Raw genomic sequence first — 25,701 nt, forward strand, 5'->3', positions numbered from 1 at the left:
TGGAACACCAGTTATTTGTTAATTAAATACTTCTATCAGTTTCTGGCTGTTATAATTGTGCAGTAGCAGTTCAGGGAATTTTCTTAATGGCAGGCTAAATACCTAATTTTCTTCGTTTTTAGCCTTCTCGGGTATTATCTCACCTGGCTTGTGTCTTTTCTCTGTTCTTTCCTGAAATCTTATGACAGTGCTGCTGTGTTTTAAAAACTGCTTCAGTTGTATAGTAAAATCCATACTACAAATAAGCATGGCTGTTGCTTAACGTCTGGCTCTTCGTTGAGTAAACTGAATTCTCCAAGGCATGTTGCAACTTAATTAGTGCCTCAGTTGCAGGAAGGCTGAGTAATACAAAGTGGGATTTTTGGTGGGCATATATTGGCAAGCAGTGAATTATTTTTATAAGCTAGCAAAATAGGCACTCCATTCTATATGGTGTTGGGCTATTCCATTAGGAATATTACAGCCTCCTCTGTTTTCAGAGGAGATATTTTTGTTACTATTATTCATTAAAATGATATGTAGTTGATGTTTTCCATATTTGTGAAATGTGGTAGTCAGGTGCAGCTTTCAACTGAGCTGCTGCTGCTGCTCCACTTCCTTCTTCACACACAGCAACAACTTACAGGTTGGCTAAGCAGTGTGAGTGGGATTGCATCCAGACTTGGGAAAGAAAACACAGACCTTACTTGGCAAGTAATCATCCATGCTGTCCATAACCCAAGTTCTTGTTTGTAATTTTCTTAGTTGTATGTCGTTCTCTTCCTTAATCAAGGGTAGGTTTGAGGGTCAAAATTATGGATTTTATATGACCAATGAATAATAAGTCAAGGTCATTCTGTGGAGAGGAGAGCTGCCCCTGGCTGTTGCTGCCATTTTCTCTTCCAAGCAATCAAAGCAGGCAGAAGCAGTGCCATAGCAGAGAAAGTGACGCAAATTGGTGCTTCTTTTAGGCTCTTTCAAGACAAAGTAAGGCTCCTGTTCAGAAAAGGGACAATTCTATTCAAAGAAGGGAATGTTTCTTTTTTTTAAAGTAAGAGTTAAGGTGCAATATGTCGCTGACCTGCAGATAAGATGACTTGCGTTTCTGGGCTGGATTTTTTTTTACTACAATTTCTTTTATATGAATGCATGTGCAAAGGTTGCATAGATAAAGAGTCTCCTTTTGAAAAAATGGGTTACCAGCATGAACTCTCCAGGTAGAATTCTAGAATATGTCTGGAGTTTGCATTTCACAAGCAGATAACTCATATTTAATACTACACAGATGGCCGCATAAGCATCAATTTCAGAAAACCAACCTTCATATTAACTTTCTTGTGGGAAACTAACGACGAGGAAGCAAGTACACCTGTATTCTTGTCAATAAAATAGTTATTTTTGTTGTAGAATGCAAGCAGAAGATGAAAGGGACAAGAATGGCTCTGAGGAAGATGATGATGAAAAACCAGGAAAAAGAATTGCAGGACCAAGAAAGAAGTTCCGCTGGGATGAGACAGTGAGGTGTGATACTACAGTGCACTAGAAAACTTTTTTTTTTAGATTATTGCAGTACAATCTAATGTAATAGTAGCAACAAGGGACCAGTTTCACCTTTCTCCAGCCACTGCAAACTAGATTCTATGAAGTGCATTAAATGTTTGACTTTATTATGTCCCCTGGGGAGATAGGGTGGGTTACAAATAAAGTGTTGTTGTTGGTGGTGGTGGTGGTGTCTTCTCTTCCCACTAAACAATGTACTCACTTTGTCAGCATTCTAATCCCAAAGCCAACTGCATGAAATATAAATCTATTTAAAAAGTTATTGGATCATCCAGAAATACTCCAGAGTTACAGTTATCAGATGGAAAACAAAACTGCTTATGTAAGGTAGAATAGATGTAACCAAGTTGATCACTTAAACACTAGAATAATGTTCCTTAAGAACATACTTAATAACCTTCCTTGAGAAGAACCATAGCAAATCACATCTGGTGAAAATGTACATGAACAACTTTGGGCAGAGTAATGACCATTCTGTTTTTTTTCAACAGGGCTTTGCTATGTAACCTTGTAAAAATAAAGCTTGGATGTTATGAGCTGGAGCCAAATAAAAGCCAGACTGCAGAAGATTACCTCAAGACCTTCATGGAGACAGAGGTGAAGCCACTTTGGCCAAAAGGCTGGATGCAAGCTAGGTATGGTACTTGTTGCTTTTTCAGACTGCAGTACAATTCCTATTCAATTAAATATTCAAGCTCTGATTATGGGATTAGTATGCATCAAGAAAATGCCTGTAAATGGACTTGGAAATATCAGAATAGAACTAAGACAGGAAGGTAGAACTAAAGTGTTACTGTGATGCCTCATGGGCCTTGTAGTCCTGTTCCTAGTACTATTGTGGCAGATGGAGACGAAAACATGGGGTTTTCGCCGGTTCAACAAGAGCCAGAGTCTCTTCACCTGCCGGATGTTGATGTTTGCCCTCAAGAATTCAGTAAAACAGGCCTTGGGCAGAACTCCCCTCCGTTTCCCAGGAAGGAATTTTATTCTAGAGACAGAGGAGTTAGAGAGGCCCAACGGAGGAGTTCACGGATAGCTGCCAAACAACAAGCTGATTAGGACTGCTTCCCTTGGGAAATTCTAAGGAGTCTTGCATCTGGACAGAGTTGGGTTTCGCTTCTTGTTCTCTAGGGAAAGAGATTTGTTGGCGGGAAAACGAGACCCAATATAGGTGTTTGGTGCGAGTGATTCTTTGCGGAGTCAATTGATCAGCTTCAGGAGAGAGATCGTGTGTGGACTTCGTAACCCCAGTTCCTTGCTTCCCGGATCAAGCTTTCAAGCCTTTGCCTTGTCTTGCTGTGTAACCACGGACCCTGCTCCACGTTTCATGTTTTGCCTTGTTTCCAGTCACGGACCTAGCCAAGAACCAAGTTTATTTCCAGCCTTGTTGTCAAGCTTCATTGGACTCTAAGACTGTCATTTCCCCACACTATTGCTTGGCAAAAGTGTGTGTTTCGGTCAAGTTGATTAAAACTTTGAACTCTAATATCTATTGGACAATACATTTTTGGACTATATTTGACCTCATTTGAAAGGTCTGCTTCTGAACTATATTCTTCACTTGTTTTTATTGCTTTTATATATTTCCTTAATAAAGATATTAGATAGAGATTGGCCTCCGTGTACGGTTATTGGTGCCCAGCAGCCAGGGGTCTGACAGTTTGACTCCGCCAACCCAGCACCAAATAACCTAAGGCCAATATGTCAACTCCAGGAGCCGGAGCGGCCGCCCCAGCTCAACCACTCAGTTACACCATTTCTCAAGATGAATTCAATCGGATCCGGGACACACTCCGAGAGCAGGAGGGAGAGATACGGGGCTTGAAGGAACGAGGAGCCCGTCTCCCTGCCCTAGCCTCCAAGGTTCATGTCTTCCGTCACCAGTGCCAGGCGTACTTAGAAGCCCGTCAAGCCGAGTTTGCCCAAGAAGACGTCAAGGTGGCATGGATTTTCAGTCTCCTAGATGGGCCTGCGGCCACTTGGGCGACGGCATTGTACGACGCGGGTTCCACGCACCTAAACACCGCGCAGCAATTCTTAAACCACCTTCGAAAAACCTGGGGGATCGAGGACGACGAAGAGGCGGCCGGCCATAAACTCCGACGCCTCTTCCAAGGGGACAGACCGTTGTCCCGATACATAGCCGAGTTCCGGGTGCTGGCTCAAAACACCAGCTGGAACGATATAGCGCTCAGAGGGCAGTTTCGCGAGGGCCTCAACATCGAGATGCAGGAAGAAATCTCTAAGGTGGATCCCCCTGGGACTCTTGAAAGACTCATCGCCCAGTGTTTACGGGCTGAAGTCTTGCTTGCCAACAAGAAACAGTGGCTCCGGGGCCAGAGTGGAAGAGCCGGAGTAAAGCCTCCCACTTCTACCAGCGTCCAGCCTCGTCCAGTATGGAGGCCCCCACCACCAGCCCCTAATCCCACGGGAGGCGAGGAGGAGCCGATGCAGTTGGGCAATGTGCGCCCCAGGCTAGATGTTGCTGAAAAGGCCCGCCGCCAACGTTTGAATCTGTGTTGGTACTGCGGAAACGGGGGCCACTTCGCCAAAGAATGTCCAGCCAAAAAGAAGCCCGCCGCCTGTCTGGTGGCGGCGTCCTCCGCGGAGGCGGAGGCTGCCGAGGCGGCTGGAACACAGCCGGCGGGGGAAGCCAGCGACCGGGCGTAGATGGGCTCGCCAACCCGGTCAAAAACTCCATTCAAGAGCCGCAAACGGGGGTCCTATTTCTCCTGGTGGTCACGCTGTGGTCAGTGAAAAAAGGACCCGTCATGATCCATGCCATGATAGACTCAGGGGCAACAAACAACTTCATCGATAGGGACTATGCTGACTCTCTGGGACTACAATATCATGATTTCAAGAATGCCCGTGTGGTGCAAGCCATTGATGGCCGACCCCTGAAGACAGGTCCAGTAAGTCAATGGACTGAGCCCACCAGAATGTGGATAAGGGAACACATGGAAGAAATCTCCTTCGTTACCGAGGTTCCTCATTTCCCCGTGACCTTGGGTATCCCATGGCTGACCCTGCACGACCCAAACATCTCCTGGACCAACAGAGAACTACAGTTCGCTTCAAGGTATTGCCAAAACCATTGTCTAGTAGCCAAGGTCTGCCATGCCACAGATGCAGAACCCATCATCACCTTGCCCAAGAAATATTCGGACTTTTGGGATGTTTTCAATGAAAAGGAAGCCGAGAAACTACCCCCACATAGACCCTATGACTGTGCCATTGACCTGGTGGAGGGGGCCCCAATTCCGCGAGGACACCTCTACTCCCTGACTGAACCAGAGCAAGAAGCTCTCAGGGAGTTTATAGAGTCAAACCTTCGCAAGGGGTTCATCAGACCCTCTCAATCCCCAGCCGCTTCCCCAGTGATGTTTGTGAAAAAGAAGTCAGGGGATCTACGCTTGGTTGTGGACTATCGGGCCCTGAACAACATCACGAAGCGGAACCGCTACCTATTGCCATTGATCTCAGACCTATTGGACCGACTCCAAGGGGCCAAGGTGTACACCAAACTGGATCTCCGCGGGGCTTACAATCTAGTTCGCATAAGAGAAGGGGACGAATGGAAAACCGCCTTCCAGACCAAATTCGGATTATTCGAGTCCCTAGTCATGAATTATGGATTATCCGGAGCCCCCGCAACATTCCAGCATTTTGTCAACGATATTTTCCAGGACTATCTAGATCGGTTCTTGATCATATACCTCGACGATTTTTTGGTGTTTTCTAAATCACAATCGGAACACGAGCAACACGTCAGAATGGTGCTGCAACGATTGCGGGATCATGGACTATATGCCAAGTTAGAGAAATGCGCCTTTGATTTGCAAGAGGTAGACTTCCTGGGATACCGCGTCTCGCCACTAGGGCTCTCCATGGACCCGGCAAAAGTTTCAGCAGTATTAGAATGGCGGGCGCCAACCAACAAAAAGGAAGTACAGCGCTTCTTGGGGTTTGCCAACTACTACCGCAAATTCATCCCAGACTTCGCTCGCTGGTCTGACCCAATCACCAGTTGCATCCGAGGAAAACAGCCTTTCTGCTGGACGGAGCAAGCAGAGAAAGGGTTCCATCAGCTAAAGCAGTTATTCACGACCCAGCCAATTCTACAGCACCCTGATCCTAAAACCCCTTTTGTTGTGCAGGCTGACGCCTCCGATGTGGCAATTGGGGCTGTGCTCATGCAACCAGTGGGAGAACATCTTCATCCTTGTGCCTATTACTCCCGTCAACTAACAGCCCCAGAGAGAAATTACACTATTTGGGAAAAAGAACGTTTGGCCATAAAGGCAGCTTTTGAAAATTGGAGACATTGGTTAGAAGGGGCCAAATTTCCCATTGAAGTTCATACTGATCATCGAAATTTAGAGCATCTAAGGACCGCACGAAAGTTAAATCAAAGGCAGCAGCGCTGGGCTCTGTTCTTTGAACGTTTTGATTTCCGGATCCATTATGTGACCCCGGCTCAGACCAAGCAAGCAGATGCTCTATCACGGAAACCAGAGTATGCTGCAGGACGCAGAGAGACCTCAGAATCTCGATTGCTGCAACCCGAAAACTTTGCCACGCTCACAGTGGGAAACACCAAATCCACTTCAATTGAATCAACTCCCTCTAACCAGGATCCCTTTTCACTCAAGAAATTAGAGCCAGTCAACAGACAGATGCCTGGGCTCAAGAACAGATTTGCCAAGGACTACGTTTCCCATTCTCACTTAAGAACGGACTACTATGCTACAGAATCATGTTTACATCCCTCCAGGCCCCGGCAGAGAAAAAGCACTTCATCTGTGTCATGACAGCAAGCCAGCAGGACATTTTGGGCTATTTAAAACCATGCACTTGATCCTGCGAGATTTCTGGTGGCCCAAGATCCGCAAGGATGTGGAGAAATAAGTCAATACCTGCCCTGTATGTCAGCGTTCCAAGACACGAAGGGAGAAGCCGTCAGGGCTACTGCATCCCCTTCCCACTCCTTCTCGCCCATGGGAGATAATTTCCGCGGATTTTATCACTGACTTACCACCCTCCCTTGGATTCACCACGATTTTAGTAGTGGTGGACCTTTTTACCAAGTTGGCCCATTTCATCCCCTGCGATGGCCTCCCCACGGCCAAAGAGACTGCAGATTTATTCCTTCAACATGTTTTCCGACTACATGGATTGCCCAAGAGTTTAGTCACTGACCGTGGATCTCAATTCACCTCTCGTTTCTGGAAGGCACTACAAAGACTATTGGGCATAGACTCTCGTTTATCTTCAGCTCACCATCCCCAAATGGATGGGCAAACTGAGCGCACCAATGCCACTTTGGAACAATACCTTCGCTGTTATGTAAACTACCAACAGGACAATTGGGCTTCCCTATTACCTCTGTCAGAGTTTGCATACAACAATGGTGTCCAGACTTCAACTAAAGAAACCCCGTTCTTTGCAAACTACGGTTTCCATCCACGTTTCTTTCCTTCTGTCATTGAAACCTCAGAAGTCCCTGCAGCGGAGGACTGGCTGCAGGAACTCACAGCAGTGCAAGAACTCTTGCACCAGCAACTGGATCAAGCCAAAGAGGACTACAAACGCCACGCTGACAGTCATCGCCAGCCGGGCCCCGAGATCAAGGTAGGAGATCGGGTTCTGCTGTCCACTCGTTTTTTGCCCTCCCACCGTCCCTGCCGGAAGTTAGATGCCCGTTTCATTGGTCCCTACCCAGTGGTGGCGCAACTTAACCCCGTGTCTTTCAAACTCCAACTTCCGCGCTCCATGCACATGCATCCAGTGTTCCACCATTCCCTGCTCCTTCCGGCGGATGGTGTACGCCCCGACTCGAGCCGGCCGCCCCCGCCCCTGTTTTAGTGGACGGAGAGGAGGAATTTGAGGTTCTGGACATTTTAGATTCTCGCTTCCATCGCCGCCGCCTTCAGTATCTCATTGACTGGGTGGGGTTTGGCCCAGAAGAACGCTCCTGGGAAGATGCTTCCACAGTCCATGCCCCCGACTTAGTCCGCCGCTTCCATCAGGCCTACACTACCAAGCCGCGGCCCCGCGACTCTCGGAGAGGGGCCCTGAATGAGGGGGGCCTTGGGGGCGGGGATAGTGTGATGCCTCATGGGCCTTGTAGTCCTGTTCCTAGTACTATTGTGGCAGATGAAGACGAAAACATGGGGTTTTCGCCGGTTCAACAAGAGCCAGAGTCTCTTCACCTGCCGGATGTTGATGTTTGCCCTCAAGAATTCAGTAAAACAGGCCTTGGGCAGAACTCCCCTCCATTTCCCAGGAAGGAATTTTATTCTAGAGACAGAGGAGTTAGAGAGGCCCAACGGAGGAGTTCACGGATCGCTGCCAAACAACAAGCTGATTAGGACTGCTTCCCTTGGGAAATTCTAAGGAGTCTTGCATCTGGACAGAGTTGGGTTTCGCTTCTTGTTCTCTAGGGAAAGAGATTTGTTGGCGGGAAAACGAGACCCAATATAGGTGTTTGGCGCGAGTGATTCTTTGCGGAGTCAATTGATCAGCTTCAGGAGAGAGATCGTGTGTGGACTTCGTAACCCCAGTTCCTTGCTTCCCGGATCAAGCTTTCAAGCCTTTGCCTTGCCTTGCTGTGTAACCACGGACCCTGCTCCATGTTTCATGTTTTGCCTTGTTTCCAGTCACGGACCTAGCCAAGAACCAAGTTTATTTCCAGCCTTGTTGTCAAGCTTCATTGGACTCTAAGACTCTGTCATTTCCCCACACTATTGCTTGGCAAAAGTGTGTGTTTCGGTCAAGTGGATTAAAACTTTGAACTCTAATATCATCTATTGGACAATACATTTTGGACTATATTTGACCTCATTTGAAAGGTCTGCTTCTGAACTATATTCTTCACTTGTTTTTATTGCTTTTATATATTTCCTTAATAAAGATATTAGATAGAGATTGGCCTCCGTGTACGGTTATTGGTGCCCAGCAGCCAGGGGTCTGACAGTTACATAAAATCCTGCAGATGTTTTCTTTGCATCCAAATTATGTCTTGTAATATTAAATACCTAATACTTCAAGAAAATGTGGTTGTTCTGATGATGTTCCACAGCTGTATTCTGTTGGTCAGTACTAGCAGTCTCCAAATTACAAACCAGATAGGTTCTGTACATTTGTTCTTAGGTTGAATTTGTTTGTAAGTTAGAACAGCACATTTTTCAAATGTAACTCCAGCCAAGGTATATATTTTTCAGCTTTGGATGGCATAGGGAAGGATTAACACCCCTGTGATGTTTGTTTTTCAGTCTGTGCCCCTGTTCAGAAAATCTGTTAGGTACTGTTCCATGATGCATTCCTGGTTTCCATGTTTCAAAACTGCAAACTTCAGAAGTTCAAGGTCAATGCTTTAAAGGCTTGGTCCTTTGACTGAATTGTTTAATAATCACCAATCAAGAAAGGGAAGGACATAGCATACCAATAAATGAAGCTGCCTTCTAGTTCCACTCCCAGATACTCTCTTATATTGCTCAGGAATCCTTATTCAACTTTGGCTCATGCAGCCCGCTGCTTTATCTCAACATCCATCTGTTTTCAAGATTCTGCCATGTTCTTAGTTCAAGAAAACAAGGGAGAAAACGTCCTATTTTTGTCATGACATTTGACAAAATACAAAAGACGAAGAGTACCATAGAGGCAGAAGTCTCAGTAATGAAACAGAAAGCTGCCTTCTTGAACACGATCCACCTCTCTGACTGCCTCTGGATTTGACTCGCCAGAATTCATTGTGCAGAGATCAGCACTCTTGAACAGCTGAAAGGCCAGACAGCTGAGACTGCAGTTGCACAAACAAACAAAGCTTTATGGCGACTGTGGTTCCTGGCTTTGATGGCAACATGTGTAGCCTAAAATTTTTGTACAGTAGGACAACGTTGGAGCTCAAAAAATTGAAAGCAAACTACAAAAAAATTCTTTCTCAGCTTTTGGAGCTTTTAGGTTCCAGAAAATGCATTCTTCCTGGAGACAATTGTTGAGACACATGGCCATTTGGGATCTTCCTTCCCTTAACCTCCTGATGGAATTTCTTCAAAATAATTAAAGACTGCTCCAATCCTATCATGGGGAAAGCCTGCTATTCCATACCATGAGTAATATCCTTGGATCTCTGAATATTTCTCCAAATTATCTGTTTATTTTCATAACAATTCATTTTTTCAGAGATTTATTTCTCTTAGAAGCATAGAGTTGGAAGCGATTGCAAGAACCATCCAGTTCAATCTCCTGCTATACAGGAATACACAGTCAAATTACTTCCAACAGATATCCATCCAGACTTTGTTTTTAAAACCTCCAGAGAAGGAGACTCTAAAACAACTTATTGCTCTTGTCACTAAATAAAATAAAGAGCAAAAAAGAAAAAGAGAGACTTCTGCTATACCATCTCAGAAGGACATCTCAGACATCCTCAGAAGGATGTTTTGGTTGAAATCTTAGGAATCAATTCTACTATTGATTTGACCTAACGTTTCCCATCCTCCCAAGAAGAAGTTATTCATATGGCAGTTAAAATGTATCTACAGAGATCCGTTTTTTTTTTTAAAGCCAGATTTCATAATTAATTTCATTTAACTACACTTGATCTAGGAAAAAGATATCTAGATTCATGTTAGTAGATTGAATCAAGGCTTGCATGATTCAAGTGTACGATTCAGCTCACCTGTTTCAACCTCAAAACACTACAGCATTTTCCACTAGGGCTAAAGTATGTAAGCACTCTTTTCCACCAGTGCTGTGTGCTGGTATAAAACAGGTGGTCTATGTGAGCTAGGTCTAATTTTTTTTTTTTTACCAAACATGACCTATGTGTATCTGCAGTAGCAGCCTTAGGCAGTTGTTAGCAATTGCTAAACGTCAGCCACAGGCCCACTCTTATAAGAAAACAATGTGTGCATGTCCCAAATGCTCCGTAAAGGATATCACAGGGAAGGATATATTGGATTCCTTCTGTGGAGGTCTGTGTGTGGCAGCAGGCATACTCTTGAGGGAGCTAATGGAAGCCCTGAGTCCTCTTTCACCTTTTGTTGTGATTGGACTGGCCTTCATGTTTCCTGAAGTTGTGGACCATTTGAATGTCCATCTCTTACCTTCTCCTGTTCCATGTTGTCATCTTGCCTAGGTTTTGCCAGAATGTGATCTAAACTTTGTGATGGCTAGATCTGGAGGTAGAATCCAATGGCAACTTCTTTTATTGATATGACATTGCATGTTCATGTCTTTCCTGGTTGGTGGCTGGAATATAACACACTCTCCCAGATCCTCATTAGTACTTGATGCTAGAATGGAAATCTTGTAATTTGGTCCTGTAGTGGAGCAATTAGAATGTTGAGTTCACTATAAAGTACAGTAGGGTGTATAATAATCATGATGTTATGAAATACTTTGTTGTGTTTCTGCCCTTTTTCCTTTTCTGTAGGAACGTTTCTGATATTGTTTGCTGGAACTAATTGCAAGCTGTGATTTACAGTGCATTTTTGAAATGTTTGTGAAGGACTAGCTATGTTTAAATTTACCAAGACACTTCAAATGTTTTGTTTCTGTTAAACAAAAGGAATGTTTAAGAAATATTATACTATAACAGTTATGTTCATTAAAATGACTTTAGTTTTCTTAGTAAAATTGTTGTGTCAAATAATAATACAAATATGCTAGTGAGTCTGTATGATAGCCTGTGATAGTTCGCTTAATTATCTAATTTATTTCTAGAGAAATCACTGAGAGGTTTCCCCTTATCAGAGTTTTCCTTCATTCTTTACAGGATGCTTTTTAAAGAAAGCCGAAGTGTTCATAATCACCTCACATCTGCTCCGTGAGTATAAATATCAGCACATGATCTTCTTTTGATCAATCTCTGTTTTCCTTAGAATGTCATAGTAATTTGGATTTTTACCATAGCTGCTACTGTTTGTTTCTGTTGGAGACAATGTATTGAAGTAGTCCGAGGTTTGATAAAACCTAATACAGATGATCCATCATTCCACTCAGCTGCTCATTGCTAAGATTTCCTGTCATTTTTTGCCACCAAAATCAATAGAATTCATTCTGAGTTAAGACACCACAGTTGCTACAGCTCCTGTGAATGTAACTAAAGCACAGTCTAGTCCCCTATTTATGGATCATTTTCAATTGGTGATACCCGAGGATGCAGACAAGATTCTTGGAGGGCTCAGAGCCACCACTTGTATCCTGGACCTGTGCCCCTCCTGGCTTGTTAAATAAGCCAGGGTGAATGCCTTGGATAAGGGAGCTTATCAACACCTCACTCCACCAAGACAAGGTCCCTACAGTATTAAAATAAGTGGTGGTGCTACCTACATTGAAAAAATAATCCCTTAATCCGACCATGCTCAAAAACTATAGACTGGTGTCAAATTTGCCATTTATTATTAAAATTCTGATGGCCAGACAACTTCAAGGGTTCTTGGATGAAGTAGGTTTTTTTGACCCGTTTCAATCTGCCTTCAAGCCTCCGGGTCACAGAAATGACTTTAGTCGCATTGGTGGATGATCTACGTGGAGAACTAGATAAGGGGAGTGTGACCTATTTGATTCTCCTGGACCTCTCAGCTGCTTTCAGTACCATCGACCATGGTATCCTTTTGGAGCGACTAGCAGGTATGGGACTGAGAGACACTGTTTTGCAGTAATTCCAGTCCTTTCTCGTGGATTGCAGCCACAAGGTGTATTGGGGGAGTCTTGCTCGACCCCGTGGCAATTAAACTGAAGGGTCCCGCAGGGCTCATCAGTTTTCGCAATGTTATTTAACATTTACATGAAACTGCTGGGAGAGATCATCCAGAGTTTTTTGGAGTTCAGTATCATCTGTACACAAATGATGCCCAAATCTACTACTTCTTTCCACCAGAAACCACAAAAGAAGCTGTGCTGCACCTAAACCAGTGCCTGGAGGCAGTAATGGGTTGGTTGAGGTTGAACAATTTGAAGGTGAATCCAGATAAGACGGAAGTACTAGTGGTCTCACTTAAGATGGATCCGGGAATAGAGTTACAACCAGAGCTGGACAGGTCACACTCCCCCTTAAAGCTCAGGTTTACAGTTTGGAGGTGATTCTGGATTATTTTTAAACCTGGAAGCACAGGTGGCAGAGATTACCAGGGTTGCTTTTGCACAACTTAAACTGGTGTGCTGACTTCAACCGTTCCTGGAAAAATCTGACCTGTCCACAGTGGTACACTCCATATGGACAATAACACGCTGTACATGGGACTGCCTTTGAAAATGGTTCGGAAACTCCAATTTCTTCAAAGATCGGCAGCTAGGCTGTTGTTGGGAGTGAACATAAGAGAACATACCACTCCGCTCCTTAAACATTTGCACTGGCTCCTTATTAGTTTCTGGGGCCGATTCAAAGTGCCGGTGTTGACCTTTAAAGCCCTACATGGCATTTGTCCAAATTACTTGAGAGACCGGATTCCTCACTATACCCCGGGAAGATCTCTTAGGTCCAGTGGGGAATTGTTAGTATCCTCTAACATCCAAGACACTCTACATTTGAAGAGTGCTAGAGAGAGGTCCTTTTCAGGAGTGACTCTATCTTTCTGGAATGTCCTGCCAGATGATATTAGGTCTGTATCCTCTCCACTAACATTTAGAAAGTGCCTTAAAACCTTCCTGTTCAAGGAATCCTTTAAGGGATCATAATTCAATTATACGAATGGCTAGGAAAGCCTTTGGGTTTGTTTTATACGATTGGGTTAGTATAATTTATTTTATTGAACTTTAATTAGAGTTTATAGCATGTCAAATATGTATGGTTTTAACTTTTATATTATACTAGCTGTGCCCGGCCATGCGTTGCTGTGGCAAAGTATGGTGGTATGGGAAATAAAGTATTGAGGAATTGGTGGTAGTTAAGGTAAAGGGTAAAGGTTTTCCCTTGAGATTAAGTCCAGTCGTGTCTGACTTTGGGGGTTGGTGGTCATCTCCATTTGTAAGCTGAAGAGCTGGCGTTGTCCGTAGACTCCTCCAAGGTCATGTGGGATGACTGCATGGAACACCGTTACCTTCCCGCCGTAGCAGTACCTATTCATCTACTCACATTTCCATGTTTTCGAACTTTAGGGTTGGCAGAAGCTGGGGCTAACAGTGGGGGCTCTCTCCACTCCCCCAATTCAAACCTGCGACCTTTCGGTCCAGAAGTTCAGAAGCTCAGCGCTTTAACACGCTGCGCCATCAGGAGATATTTCCTAAAGCTTGTGAATATACAATATTTCTGATTGGTTTTTTTTGTCTGTTAGAGGCAAGTATGAATGCTGCAATTAGGCAAAATAATTAGCATGTAATGGCCTTGCAGCTTTAAAGCCTGGCTGTTTCCTCCCTGAGTGGCCTGATTGTTTCCTGTGTGGAATTCCCTTGTTTTCAGAGTGTTGTTCTTTATTTAGTGTTCTGATTTTAGAGATTGTATTGTTGTGTTTTATTATACCACAGTAATTTTTATATATTCTGATTTTAGTGTTTTTGAATACTTGGAGTCAGATTGTATTCATTTTCACAGTTCACAGCAACACAATAATAATAGTAGTAGTAGTAGTAGTAGTAGCAGTAATGATAGTAATAATAATGACTTTGATGATACACACTGCTTCACTTCGTTCTCAGCTTCCTTTCTGGAAGAATCCTTTTTTGCGAGGTGTTAGCTGGCCCTGATTGTTTCCTTTGTGGAATTCCCAATTTCCCTGCTTTCAGAGTGTTGCTCTTTATTTACTGTCCTGCTTTTAGAGATTATATTGTTCTGTATTATTCTACCACAGTAATTATTTCATATTACAGTAGAATCTCACTTATCCAACATTCGCTTATAATATTCTGGATTATCCAACGCAGTCTGCCTTTTAGTAGTCAATTTTTTTGTAGTCAGTGTTTTAAATTCATTGTGATATTCTAGTGGTAAGTTTGTAAATACAGTAATTACTACAAGGCATTACTGCACATGGAACTACTTTTTCTGTCAAATTTGTTGTATAACATGATGTTTTGGTCCTTAATTTGTATAATGATTACCTAATTTGATGTTTAATCGGTGTTTCCTGAATCCCTTCTTATTATCCAACATATTCACTTATCCAATGTTCTGCCAGCCTGTTGATGTTGGATAAGTGAGACTGTACTGTATATTTATAATCTTATATTATCTGCTAAGAACTGGATTATATGAGGCCCCTTCTACATAGCTGTATAAAATGCACACTGAAGTGGATTATATGGTAGTGTGGAGTCAAGATAATCCAGTTCAAAGCATATAATATAAGATTATAAATAGGTTATATAACTGTGTGGAAGGGCCTTGAGTCTACACTGCCATATAATCCAGTTCAAATCTGATAATCTGTATTTTATAGGCAGTGGGGAAGAGGCCTAAGTGAGGCCTAACTGTGCCTGTCCCCTGGTCTGAGTGGGTTGCTAAGAGACCAAGTGGGCGGAGCTTAGCCTTCTAACTGGCAGCAATTGGACAAAAACAATTATTCCTCTCCCTCTAATTAGGACTTTATTTTTTTTTCTTTTTGTTGTATCAACCTAGAGGCGTGGATGAGGGGCTGTGCTGTCAATTTTCGAGGTTGTGGGGTGTTTAGTTTTGTTGTTTTGTCGGTCGCCAGGATTCCATCATTATTTTATATATATAGATAGAGAATAGATGTTTAATTGGCTGTAAGCCGCCTTGGGCCCTTGAGTTGGGAAAGGCGGGATATAAATTTCTTAAATAAATAAATTTCCTATATTGGTTTTGGTGATCCTGAAGCCATTGTGTTTATTTGAAAATATATATCTGAAATCGGTTTCCTTGTGTGAAATATATTATAAAGTATTGTACTTCATTGTGCAAGGGGAGGAGATTTTTCCAAATGTTGTTGACTATATAATCCTAGACCCCAATTTACAAGGGACACATTTATCACATAGTTGGGTTAGGAGAGTATTGTATGGTACGATATACAAGGAAGAGAGAGTTTCACATTCTGTATTCTTGGTCTGGGATAACCAGCTGGTTCTTTGACCAGGTCCTGCAGCAATCTTATCTGATTCCTTGCAGCTCTTTAAAATGTTAATCAACATATACCAATACATATTTACTGTTATGAGAAAAACTCCTGGGTTTTATCAACTAAATGCACCACACTTCAGTATCCTCATGTCTTTTGTGTGAGAAATTATTAATTTTGCTAATATGAAAAATATACCTTTTCAGCATCTTTAGCATTAAGTTCTTGGGGAGGGGTCATCTTATGTGGCAAATTTAGCTGCTGGAAAGTATGAGCTCCAGATAAGTATGATTCAGCTTTCTGCTTGGCTAAAAATACAGATGCATAATTATTTGGGAAGTTATCCTAGATATTTTTTTAAAAAACTGGCAGTAAACATGTAGTCACCGCTGGATAAAATATGTAAGGATCCAGTTTGCTGCAAATTTGGGTATATGTGAAAATGGGCTACGAACGTTCCCCACCACTGACCTGAATGTTTTTTCTTATAGGGATGAGAAAAAATTTGCTTGATAATGCCATTTGCAGATGTATTTTTTGTAACCAAAAAAAACTCCAAAATGCTAGACACTTCCCAAACACAGAAAGCATTATACTTTAGAAGGCAATAGGTTTATATGATCACTGAAGCAATGGGATTAATATTTGTAATTATTCCCCTAACCACTTGCAATCCTGGCAGCTGTCTGAAAGACAGCTTTGGAAAGCTCCCAACTCTCTCCAGAGTGGGTTTGAGAGATACATAGAGGCAGGATTGCCAGCTTTCTGGGCCTACTGTTCTACTTAGAGTTCATAGATCTCTTTGACTTATGCTGTCTAGTGAATCAGCCTTTTCCTTATGATCAGTGCTTGTTTAATTGAATTCAAGGCCTTCAGTGATGCCCATTTTTCCCCAGTGGAAATTATAGAGCGCAAACTAACTACACCTGTGCTGTCTTTTTCAGAGCAAAGAAAAAGGTGATTCTGGCACCTAAGCCCAAAGCAAAGGTATGTAATTGAGCCACAGGAAAAAAGTCATATCTCTTTCTGTTAATTTATGTTAATTGTGATTGTGACAAATCACAATTTACTGTTGTTCTGTGTTATCTGGGCCTCAAAGTTTTGCCCTACCCCTCTTCTGTAATGGAAGATCTATGCAGTTTATTTTTTCAAACGCTAAGCTATCATTTGATAAATGATAGCAATATGTTCCCGTAACACTGAAAAGAAAGTGACTTACGTATCTGAGTCAAAGGGCTGGGTTTTTTTAAAAAAAAATTATCTTCTGTAATGACACAGGATAAGGTTCTTGCAAGTCTCATTGGGAAACTTGTTTCAAGTGCCTTTTATTTCCCAACAGATCCATTCAGTAAGAGAATTTCTTGAAGCCTTCCCAATTTTTAAAAACAGCATCTCCAGCAGATCATAGTGAAAATGTCATTTATAAATAAATTATATCTTGTTGCTGTTTAAAATTTATAATCAGAATTTTCTTTAAAATAAAATATATATCCTTTGTGCATTTAAAAACCTGATTACATGCCATATAAGCAAAGATATTTGCAACTTCGTGTCAAATCACACTGAAATTGCCTTAAAAGAAAATTGGAATATACGTAGTGCAAACACTGCTTGAATCTTCTATCTTTTTTCTTTGGAGAAGGCATATTTAATTATTTTCATCTTTTTTACACTAGGACACTAGTCCAAAGAAGGAACAAAGGATATGTGCTCCTTTTACTTCTGCTTGTGTTCCTCCTTCAAGTACAAACACTCCTGTCACAGCTCTGGCCAGTTCTAGCTGTATCTCAGCTCCAGAAACAATCTGTTTAGATGACTCACTGGATGAAGATCTCTCCTTCAACCCACCTACTTTGGATTCTGTTTCTGATGCTCTGGCTGTTATTAATAACGGAGCTAAGAGTTCTCCTGTTAAGTCTTCTGTGGAGACCTCAGCTTCAAGACCCCGGTCTGGGTTGCGAGAAGAGAAGTTAGCAAGTATAATGAGCAAGTTGCCTTTGTCATCCGCAAAAAAGGTAGAGACTGCTCAGACATCACATTCATCAAGCCTTATAGCTGGGCACACAGGACCAGTACCAAAGAAATCCCAGGATTTACTTCAGACTGGTATATCTTCAGGCCTTATTGCTGGATCTTCAATTCAAAACCTTAAGGTTTCCTTGGAGCCCTTACCTGCCAAGCTTCTGCAACAAGGATTACAGAGGTCAAGCCAAATTCAAGCTGCTTCCTCTTCCCAGACTCATATTTCTTCTTCCTGCAAAGCCCAAGCCACTACTTCTGCTTCACAGAGGTCAAAGGATACAGCCGTACTTGTAACCCCATCAGAAGCTCAAAGTTGTGGATCTACAACATTACAAGTTACAAGGGTTCACCAGCATTCTTCTGCTCAGCAAAAATATGTGTCACCTTTACAGGCAACTATTAGTAAATCTCAGACCAACCCTGTGGTAAAACTCAGCAGCAATCCCAAACTCTCCTGTTCTTCTCCAGTTCCCAAGACTTCAGATAAACCAGTAGTATACCGCCTTCCTTTGTCTAATACCACCTCTGTGAGTAGTTCTCAAATGATTCACCCACTTGTGTCTCGGACAACATCTAGTACCTCTACCTCCAGTAACTATTTAGCCAAGGCCATGGTGTCACAAGTTTCAGCCCAGGGTTTCAAGCCCTTTTCCATGGTTCCCTCACCCAAACCAGCTGTCTCTCCCAAACCCATGGCACCCAAGCCTTCTTTAACACCCAAGCCTACTGCATCACCCAAACTGTCCTCATCAAAGTCCACCTCAGCACCCAAACCTCCTCCTCCTTCTAGTTCTTCCAGTTCAAGTGCACTAGTATCCCAGAGTAGTCACTCCAGCAGTAACAATTCCCTTCATAAACAGCCTAGTGGAGTAAATGTCAGCAGGCAGTCTCCTACAATTAATTTACTGCCCTCTAACCGCACCTCAGGCCTTCAACCAGCAAAGAACCCTCAGGCCACTCCAAAATTATCCAACGCTTCTGCCTCTGGAACTGTTAGCAAAAGTAACTTGAGTGGAGTTGGAATGAATGTACCTATCAACAGGGGCAGCCACCCTAATTCAAGTGGATCTAATAGGACTAGTCTCTCTGGGGCAGCAGGAAGTGGAACACAGGGTGCTACTAAACAATTATCAATTCCGCACAGACCATCTTCTGCCTCAGGGTCTACAGTTATACCGGCCAGTGTGCAGGTATGTTTTGAATGCAAAATATCATTATAGGCATAATACATTAAGATTTAAGATATATGTTTATCCTTTTTCTAAAACATTATTTGACTAATGATACAATTCTATTTACATTAAGTGAGAATTCACTCCTAGGTAAGTGTATTTTTATTGCAGCCTAGTGCATGTAAAGATTATTGTATTATGAAGAATATAACACGTATTTAGACAAAATGTATGGGTGGAATTGAGTTCAACATCATACCGTGTTTCCCCGAAAATAAGACATCCTCTGAAAATAAGACCTAGTAGAGATTTTGGTGACTTGCCAAATATAAGACATCCTCCGAAAGTAAGAACTAGGAGAGGGAGCCGCTACCGCTGCTGAGGAAGGCGCGCTCAGGCTGTTAGGAATTGTGGGAGTAGAAATCCAAAACACTTGGAGGGCCCAAGTTGGTCCATGCCTGTTTTAGTTGCTAGGCCTCCCTCCGGTCATGCCCATTTTTACCTCAGAGTACAGCATAGGCACCAGAAAGAAACCACGCATGAAGGTGGAGGAGGCGAGGCCATGCCTGCTTGCTCGCCTCAAGAAGCAGGCATCGCTGCCAGCAGCACCAGCTTAGGCCCCACCAGGGACGCATGCGCCCACGGGACCATAGACCGCTCCAGAGGCCTGGGCTAGAGCGAACAAGCCTGGCCTGAACGGGCACCATTTTAACCACAGGGCCCTTCCCCCCCTTCCCTTTCCTTTCACTCGTGCTCTCTAGCCTGGGTGCCCCAGAGGCAGCTTCCCACTTTTGCCCAACAGAAAACCAGTAATACTTTTCCAGAAAGGGTTATTTTTTCAGCCCCATACTATTCTGCGATCTTGCTTGATGGATGGAGTTTTATTATCAGTTTTGGCCAAAAACACATGATATTACAAATAATTTTATTCTGTAATATATTTCTAATTGAAAGTACCATTATTAAATTTCTGCAGTAATACCAAGACTATATAACAGTTTAGACTGTGTGCAGAATGAGTGAAAATATTAAAATAGTAAAAACACAAGCTGTGTGTCAAAATATGTAATTTATATAACTCCCCCTGACCATTTCTCATGGTTATGAACTAACCACAGTAGTTCACAAGTCTTTTTCGACATCCAGTGTACAGAACTTTAATTTATTGCATCATGTTTGTGACTTTTTCCACAAAACTTTGGCCTAAATCCAATTTCTTGTCTTGATTAGTAAAACATTGAATCCATGGAACTCATGGATTCCGTAACTGATGAGTGGGTTTACTGCAGTTGGGATTACGAATTGAATTACGCTGAAGGGCAAATAGAATAACAAAGTTTTTCAGACACTACAAATAACTATGAGGATGTGTCCATCTTAAAACAGGAAGTTAAGGAAATAGTTTTACATTGGCATCCAACAGTGCTTGATAGTCATATTTAGGTTACTAGTACAACTATGAAGTTATTGGGACCCCTATGAAAAGAGATGAATATATTGATTGTAATAGTAACAGCAGTGTTTTTCTGTGGTGTAATGCTGTTTTTGTTTTGTTGTTAGAAAAAGTCTAAATTATTACCACATGCTCTTCAGAAGCCTAGTAAATTTCTTCGTTCTATCAAACCAGTGGTTGCTTCTCAGCGAGTCACAAAATTGTCCTACTGATTTTATGGAGAAAATAGTGACCATAGAGTCAGCATTCATTGCATGGTGGATAGTATTAATGGATAAAACAAAATAAAACAACATTGCATTATTTTAACTGGACAGGTACTAATAGATGTGAATCAGATAGTTCTAAAGGAGATTTTGCTTGCATTGGAGTTGGTGAACAAGAAAAATACTTTAGTAAATGTCTAGCCTGGGTTATGTCACACATATTCTGTAGTGCTCTATTTGGCTGTTAAGCTACATATGTCTGTGTGGGTCGCTTTTAATAATTTCTTACACAGTTTTGTACAGCCAAATATTATAATCAATTCCATTGAGCCAAAATTTTCTCTGGCTTTGAATATATTGGCTATATGTATTAGCTATTACAGCATTTGCTGGGTTGGTTTAGATCTGACTCAAAGAATGATTAGCTATTTTAGCATATACTTCTGATTCAGTGCACATTTCATTTGGCCCCTCATGTTCAAGATAAAAATATACATATACGTTTGTTTGTGTGTGTGTGTGTGTGTGTGTGTGTGTGTGTGTGTGTTAATGACAGTTTCCAAAAATGGATATAGGTTTAAGCATCCCCATAATAACAACCCCTTCATACTCTTAAAGTCTATATGAAGAATGAGGGGTCTTGTTGAATCAGGAAGACCATGATTTAGAAGGAAAGGAGATCCCTGAAAACTTAGCAGAAGCATCATCTGTAAACAGTGGTGGAAATTGCTCGTGGAAGATTCTTCTTCTAAAATCTCAAATGTTTTTGCCATACTATCACAGCCTACTGTTTGGCAAGTTTTCCCAATCTCCACATAGGATTTTGGGGGTAGCTGGAGGGCTGTTTTTGAGGAATAAATGAGGTGTGCTTCCAACAGCCCAGTTTGAATGTGTTCAAAGCCATCCACAGTGTGGAAACTCTTTGTCCTTTAGTTTCTTAGTTATGGCTGTTTTATTCCTTATACTGGAGCTGCAATCTTAAATACCGTTATTAAGGGTAAGCCCAATTCAACTACTCAGATACCCTTCCAGGTAAACTTGTACTAGATTATCATGTATCAAGAAACCATGTTTATAAAATCATGAAGTTAAAACATACTAGAGAAATATTGTGGAGTAGAGGAAGCAGAACAGAGCAGTAAAAATGTAATAACCAGTCTTTATCATGTGCCCCAAAGACTGTAAAACAGATTTATAAATAACACCTATTTCCACAGTCAACAACAGGTACATCATTACTGGCAAATGCTTCACCTTTGACTCTCATGACATCACCCCTGTCTGTAACCAGTCAGAATGTGACATCGGCTCCATTGGCTAATTTTGGGATGCTGGGTAGCCTTGTTCCTGTGACTGTGCCCTTTCAGTTTCCATTGGAGCTACTTGGCTTTGGAACAGACACAGCTGGAGTGACAACCACCTCGGGAACTACCTCAGCGGCTTTCCACCACAACTTAGCTCAAAGTAAGTGGAACTAGATAACCTTTGGTACTTTCTATCTTTTTAAAAGGTACAATATCTGTCTGAATAAGTATTGTATTTAGAAGGAAATGAGAAGGTGTATATTAAAATGCTTTACCATTCATAGACAGGTTTATTTTGTTTTCTTTAAACCTCCTATTTTCAAATATAGAGCTGCTTTTTGGGATGGCGTGCTCTGTGCTAATCTGAATATTGAAAACTGTTTTTCATGTCCACTAACAACTGATGTGTTACATCAAAGTACTTAAAGTACTTCATAAAAACAGGTTGTTATTGTAATACTAGCATAAAACTCATGCTGTCAGATATACTTCTTGTTGAAAATGTACAAAATTTCTCTCAATGTATATCCCAGATCTATGTATCTTTGTATGAATAGCAGCAGTTTGATACCTCAATATTGTAAAGGCCCCAGGCTCCATGTGATCTTGGAAGCTATGCAGGGTCTGCACTGGTTAGTAGCTGGAATACCAGGTACTATAGAGCATTGCTTCTTAAACTGTGGGTCCCGACCCCAAAAGGGGGACCCCTTGGCTCAGTGTTGGGGCCATGAATAATTTGGCAATAATGAAACTGAACGCCACCCATTCACAAAAATCTGTTAGGAACAAGGTGGAGTGTTTACAGTGAACTCTGAAAAATGCTTCACCTGTATTCCACAAAAAGAAAATCAGCCTGTTTAGCAAGCCTTGCAATTGTTGATTTGTTATCAGTAAGTGTTTGGTTTTTATACCTATTTTATATACCTTCTAGCTTGGGAACCCAGCAATGCCCGGGTTATTTGAAAAAGTCATTATTTGTCTTTAATTGTTAGATATTCTCAGTTTGGAGTGGGTGAACTACAATTCCCAGAATCGTGCGTCAATCCTCCCCAAACCCTGCCAGTATTCAAAGTTGGCCATTATGGGTCTGTGTACCAAGTGTGGTCCAGATCTGTCGTTGGCTGGTCATCGTCTGGCTGCAGTGCTCTCTAGATGTGGGTGAAGTACTACAACTCCCAGATTCCTGGAGCAATTGTCCCGAAACACCCGTCAATATCCACAGCAGGCAATGTTGAGTCTGTGTGCCAAGTTTGATCCAGATCCGTCATTGGCTGAGTTAATGTGGGTGAACTACAACTCCCAAAATCAAGGCCCAATCCCACAAACCCCTGTAGTATGTTCAGTTGGTCATGAGGCTGCTCTGTGCAAACTTTGGTCCCGGTCCATTTGGTGGGGGCCACTGTTTCTCTGGATGCAGATGAACTATATCTCCCTTTTCCCCAAACTTGTCCAATGTGTTCTGTTGGTTTTGGGGGCTCTGTGTGCCAAGTTTGGTCCTAGTCCATCATCGGTGGGGTTTGGAGTGCTCATTCATTGCAGGTGAACTATAAATCCCAGTACCTACTACTCCCAAATGTTCTGGGTATAGGTGCACTACAACTGTAAATTCCCTAGTAGGAGTCAGAGTGCTCTGACTTGATGCAGGGTGAACTACAACTTCCACTATGTGGAGTCAATCCCCCAAACTCCTCCAGGAAATTTAGTTGCTGCTCAGTTGTGCTCTGTTTGTTTTACAGACAGATTAGAAAGGGAAGGGCAGTAGGCGGGATCATGCAAATTCCACACAGTCGAGAACCCTGGGATGCCTGCCTGTGGTGGAGGAAAAAGCAAAATCTAGGATGAGATGGTCCCCAAATGAAAGCATTCCTTGGGTGGTGGGCCATAGTGTTTGAGGAGGACATTGGCAGGGGGTGGGATCCGTGTTCATGGAGCTCGCTGTAACTTGCTGGCTCCTCAGCACTGGGAACTGTAGCCTGTTTGTGGAGGTCGGAGGCTGTCTGTGTGAGCAGACATTCGTGCCACATACAGGTTTTCACTTTTATTATGGATATAGATATAGATAAATATAGATATAGATTACAGTATCTTCAGTTACAATACAAAATCTTGATTAGAAAGGGATCTTGAGCGAAAGAAGCTTAGTTGTAGAAGAAGGAACTGGCAAAACCACCTCCAAGTATTTCTTGCTTAAGAAAAACTCTTTGAGGTATTTTGGGATTGTCATAAGTCAACAAGCAACTTAAAGGCACATTTATGCAGAGTGGTATTTTGATACAAATGAGTCTTGTGGGAGAAGGAATCTTTCCAAAAGCTGAATGCTGATACTGCAAAACACACACACACACATTACTGCTTCTTGAATAGATTGTTCTTTGCTACAAAGGATTTTCCTTTGTTGAATAATATATTGTATTTGTTTTTTGCTCTGTTATTCAGTGACTATTATTGTCAGAATGTGTACCAAATAATTATTATCTTAAGTTTGGTATGGTGATTTGAAATGATGGGCATGCAGCTTATATTTATTTTAAAAAACCATGTGAAAGGGGTGACTATTGCTACAAATCATGCAGAGCAGGTAATGTTGAATTTATTTTACTTTTCCTTATTTATGCCACTGCAGATTTACTAAAAGGTTTACAGCCAGGAGCTCAACATGCAGCAGCACTGTCTCACACAACTCTGCCTGCTCATATGCAGCAAGCCTATACAGGTAGGTATATAATTGCTTTCTAGTTCTCCTATTAAAAAGTGAAAAGTATGTTTTCTCATTATAGCACAAGTCTACGCTAGTAAAAAGATGTGAAATCTCTTAACCTGGGTTGTTGCGTGTTTTCCAGGCAGTATGGCCATGTTCCAGAAGTATTCTCTCCTGACGTTTCGCCCACATTTATGGCAGGCATCCTCAGAGGTTGTGAGGTATATGGAGAAACTAAGCAAGGAAGGTTTATATATCTGTGGAGGATCCTGGGTGGGGAAAAGACTCTTGTCTGTTGGAGGCCAGTGTGAATGTTGTAATTAATCGCCTTGATTAGCATTAAATGGCCTTCCCAGCTTCACCTCCTGGCCTGGGGAAATCCTTTGTTCAGAGTTGTTAGCTGCCCCTGATTGATTCATGTCTGGAATTCTTCTGTTTTCAGAGTGTTGCTCCTTATTTACTGTTCTGATTTTTGAGTTTTTAAATATTGGTAGCCAGATTTTGTTCATTTTCATGGTTTCCTCCTTTCTGTTGACATTGTCCACATGCTTGTGGATTTCAGTGGCTTCTCTGTGTAGTCTGACATAATAGTTGTTGGAGTGGTCAAGCATTTCTGTGTTCTCAAATAATATACTATGTCCAGGTTGGTCCACCAAGTGCTCTGCTATGGCTGATTTCTCTGGTTCAGTTAGTCTGCAGTGCCTTTCATGTTCTTTGACTCTACAGATATATAAACCTTCCTTGCTTAGTTTCTCCATATACCTCTGAGGATACCTGCCATAAATGTGGGCGGAACGTCAGGAGAGACTACTTCTGGAACATGGCCATACTGCCCGGAAAACACAACAACCCTGTGATCCCAGCCATGAAAGCCTTTGACAACACATTGAATCTCTTAACCTGTTTGCCATGATTGCTGCTAACTGGATTTTAGCAAACACCTGACATTGAAATTGCTCCACAGTGTTTGAGCAACTACGTTCAGGAACAATTCTCAACTTAATGAACCTTGGATTTTCAGAAGCCTCCTGTCAATACAAAGAGAAAACATGATATGGACAGGACTATATCATTGGTGATCATTCCTCCCAAATAATTGAATAATCAGTGAAACAGGGCAATTATCTCCCATGTTTATGGTTCTGATACTAATATGCTTATATAACAAGTGGCCTGCCTTCCTGATATTTCTTACATGTACTGACTTTACTCTGAAATCAGTTTATACAATTTTTCGGTTCAGTTGTATTATTGGAAGTTGATAGCATTATGTGGCAGTGAAC

The 25,701-nt window shown here is 42.1% G+C and overlaps 1 protein-coding gene across 2 annotated transcripts in view; it reads left to right on the forward strand.

Moving 5' to 3' along the window:
• ubn2 (ubinuclein 2) overlaps positions 1 to 25,701 on the forward strand; it is a 51,654-nt gene that overhangs the window by 17,111 nt on the left and 8,842 nt on the right. For both annotated transcript variants that reach the window (XM_008121880.3, XM_008121881.3), the window contains 7 exons: positions 1,387 to 1,500; positions 2,031 to 2,174; positions 11,324 to 11,374; positions 16,508 to 16,550; positions 17,240 to 18,775; positions 21,634 to 21,880; positions 24,344 to 24,433. In XM_008121880.3, coding sequence (XP_008120087.2) covers positions 1,387 to 1,500; positions 2,031 to 2,174; positions 11,324 to 11,374; positions 16,508 to 16,550; positions 17,240 to 18,775; positions 21,634 to 21,880; positions 24,344 to 24,433 — 2,225 coding nt within the window. The remainder of the gene's footprint in view (positions 1 to 1,386; positions 1,501 to 2,030; positions 2,175 to 11,323; positions 11,375 to 16,507; positions 16,551 to 17,239; positions 18,776 to 21,633; positions 21,881 to 24,343; positions 24,434 to 25,701) is intronic.

This window comes from Anolis carolinensis, chromosome 5 (genome assembly GCF_035594765.1).
Source record: "Anolis carolinensis isolate JA03-04 chromosome 5, rAnoCar3.1.pri, whole genome shotgun sequence".
NCBI lineage: Eukaryota > Metazoa > Chordata > Lepidosauria > Squamata > Dactyloidae > Anolis > Anolis carolinensis.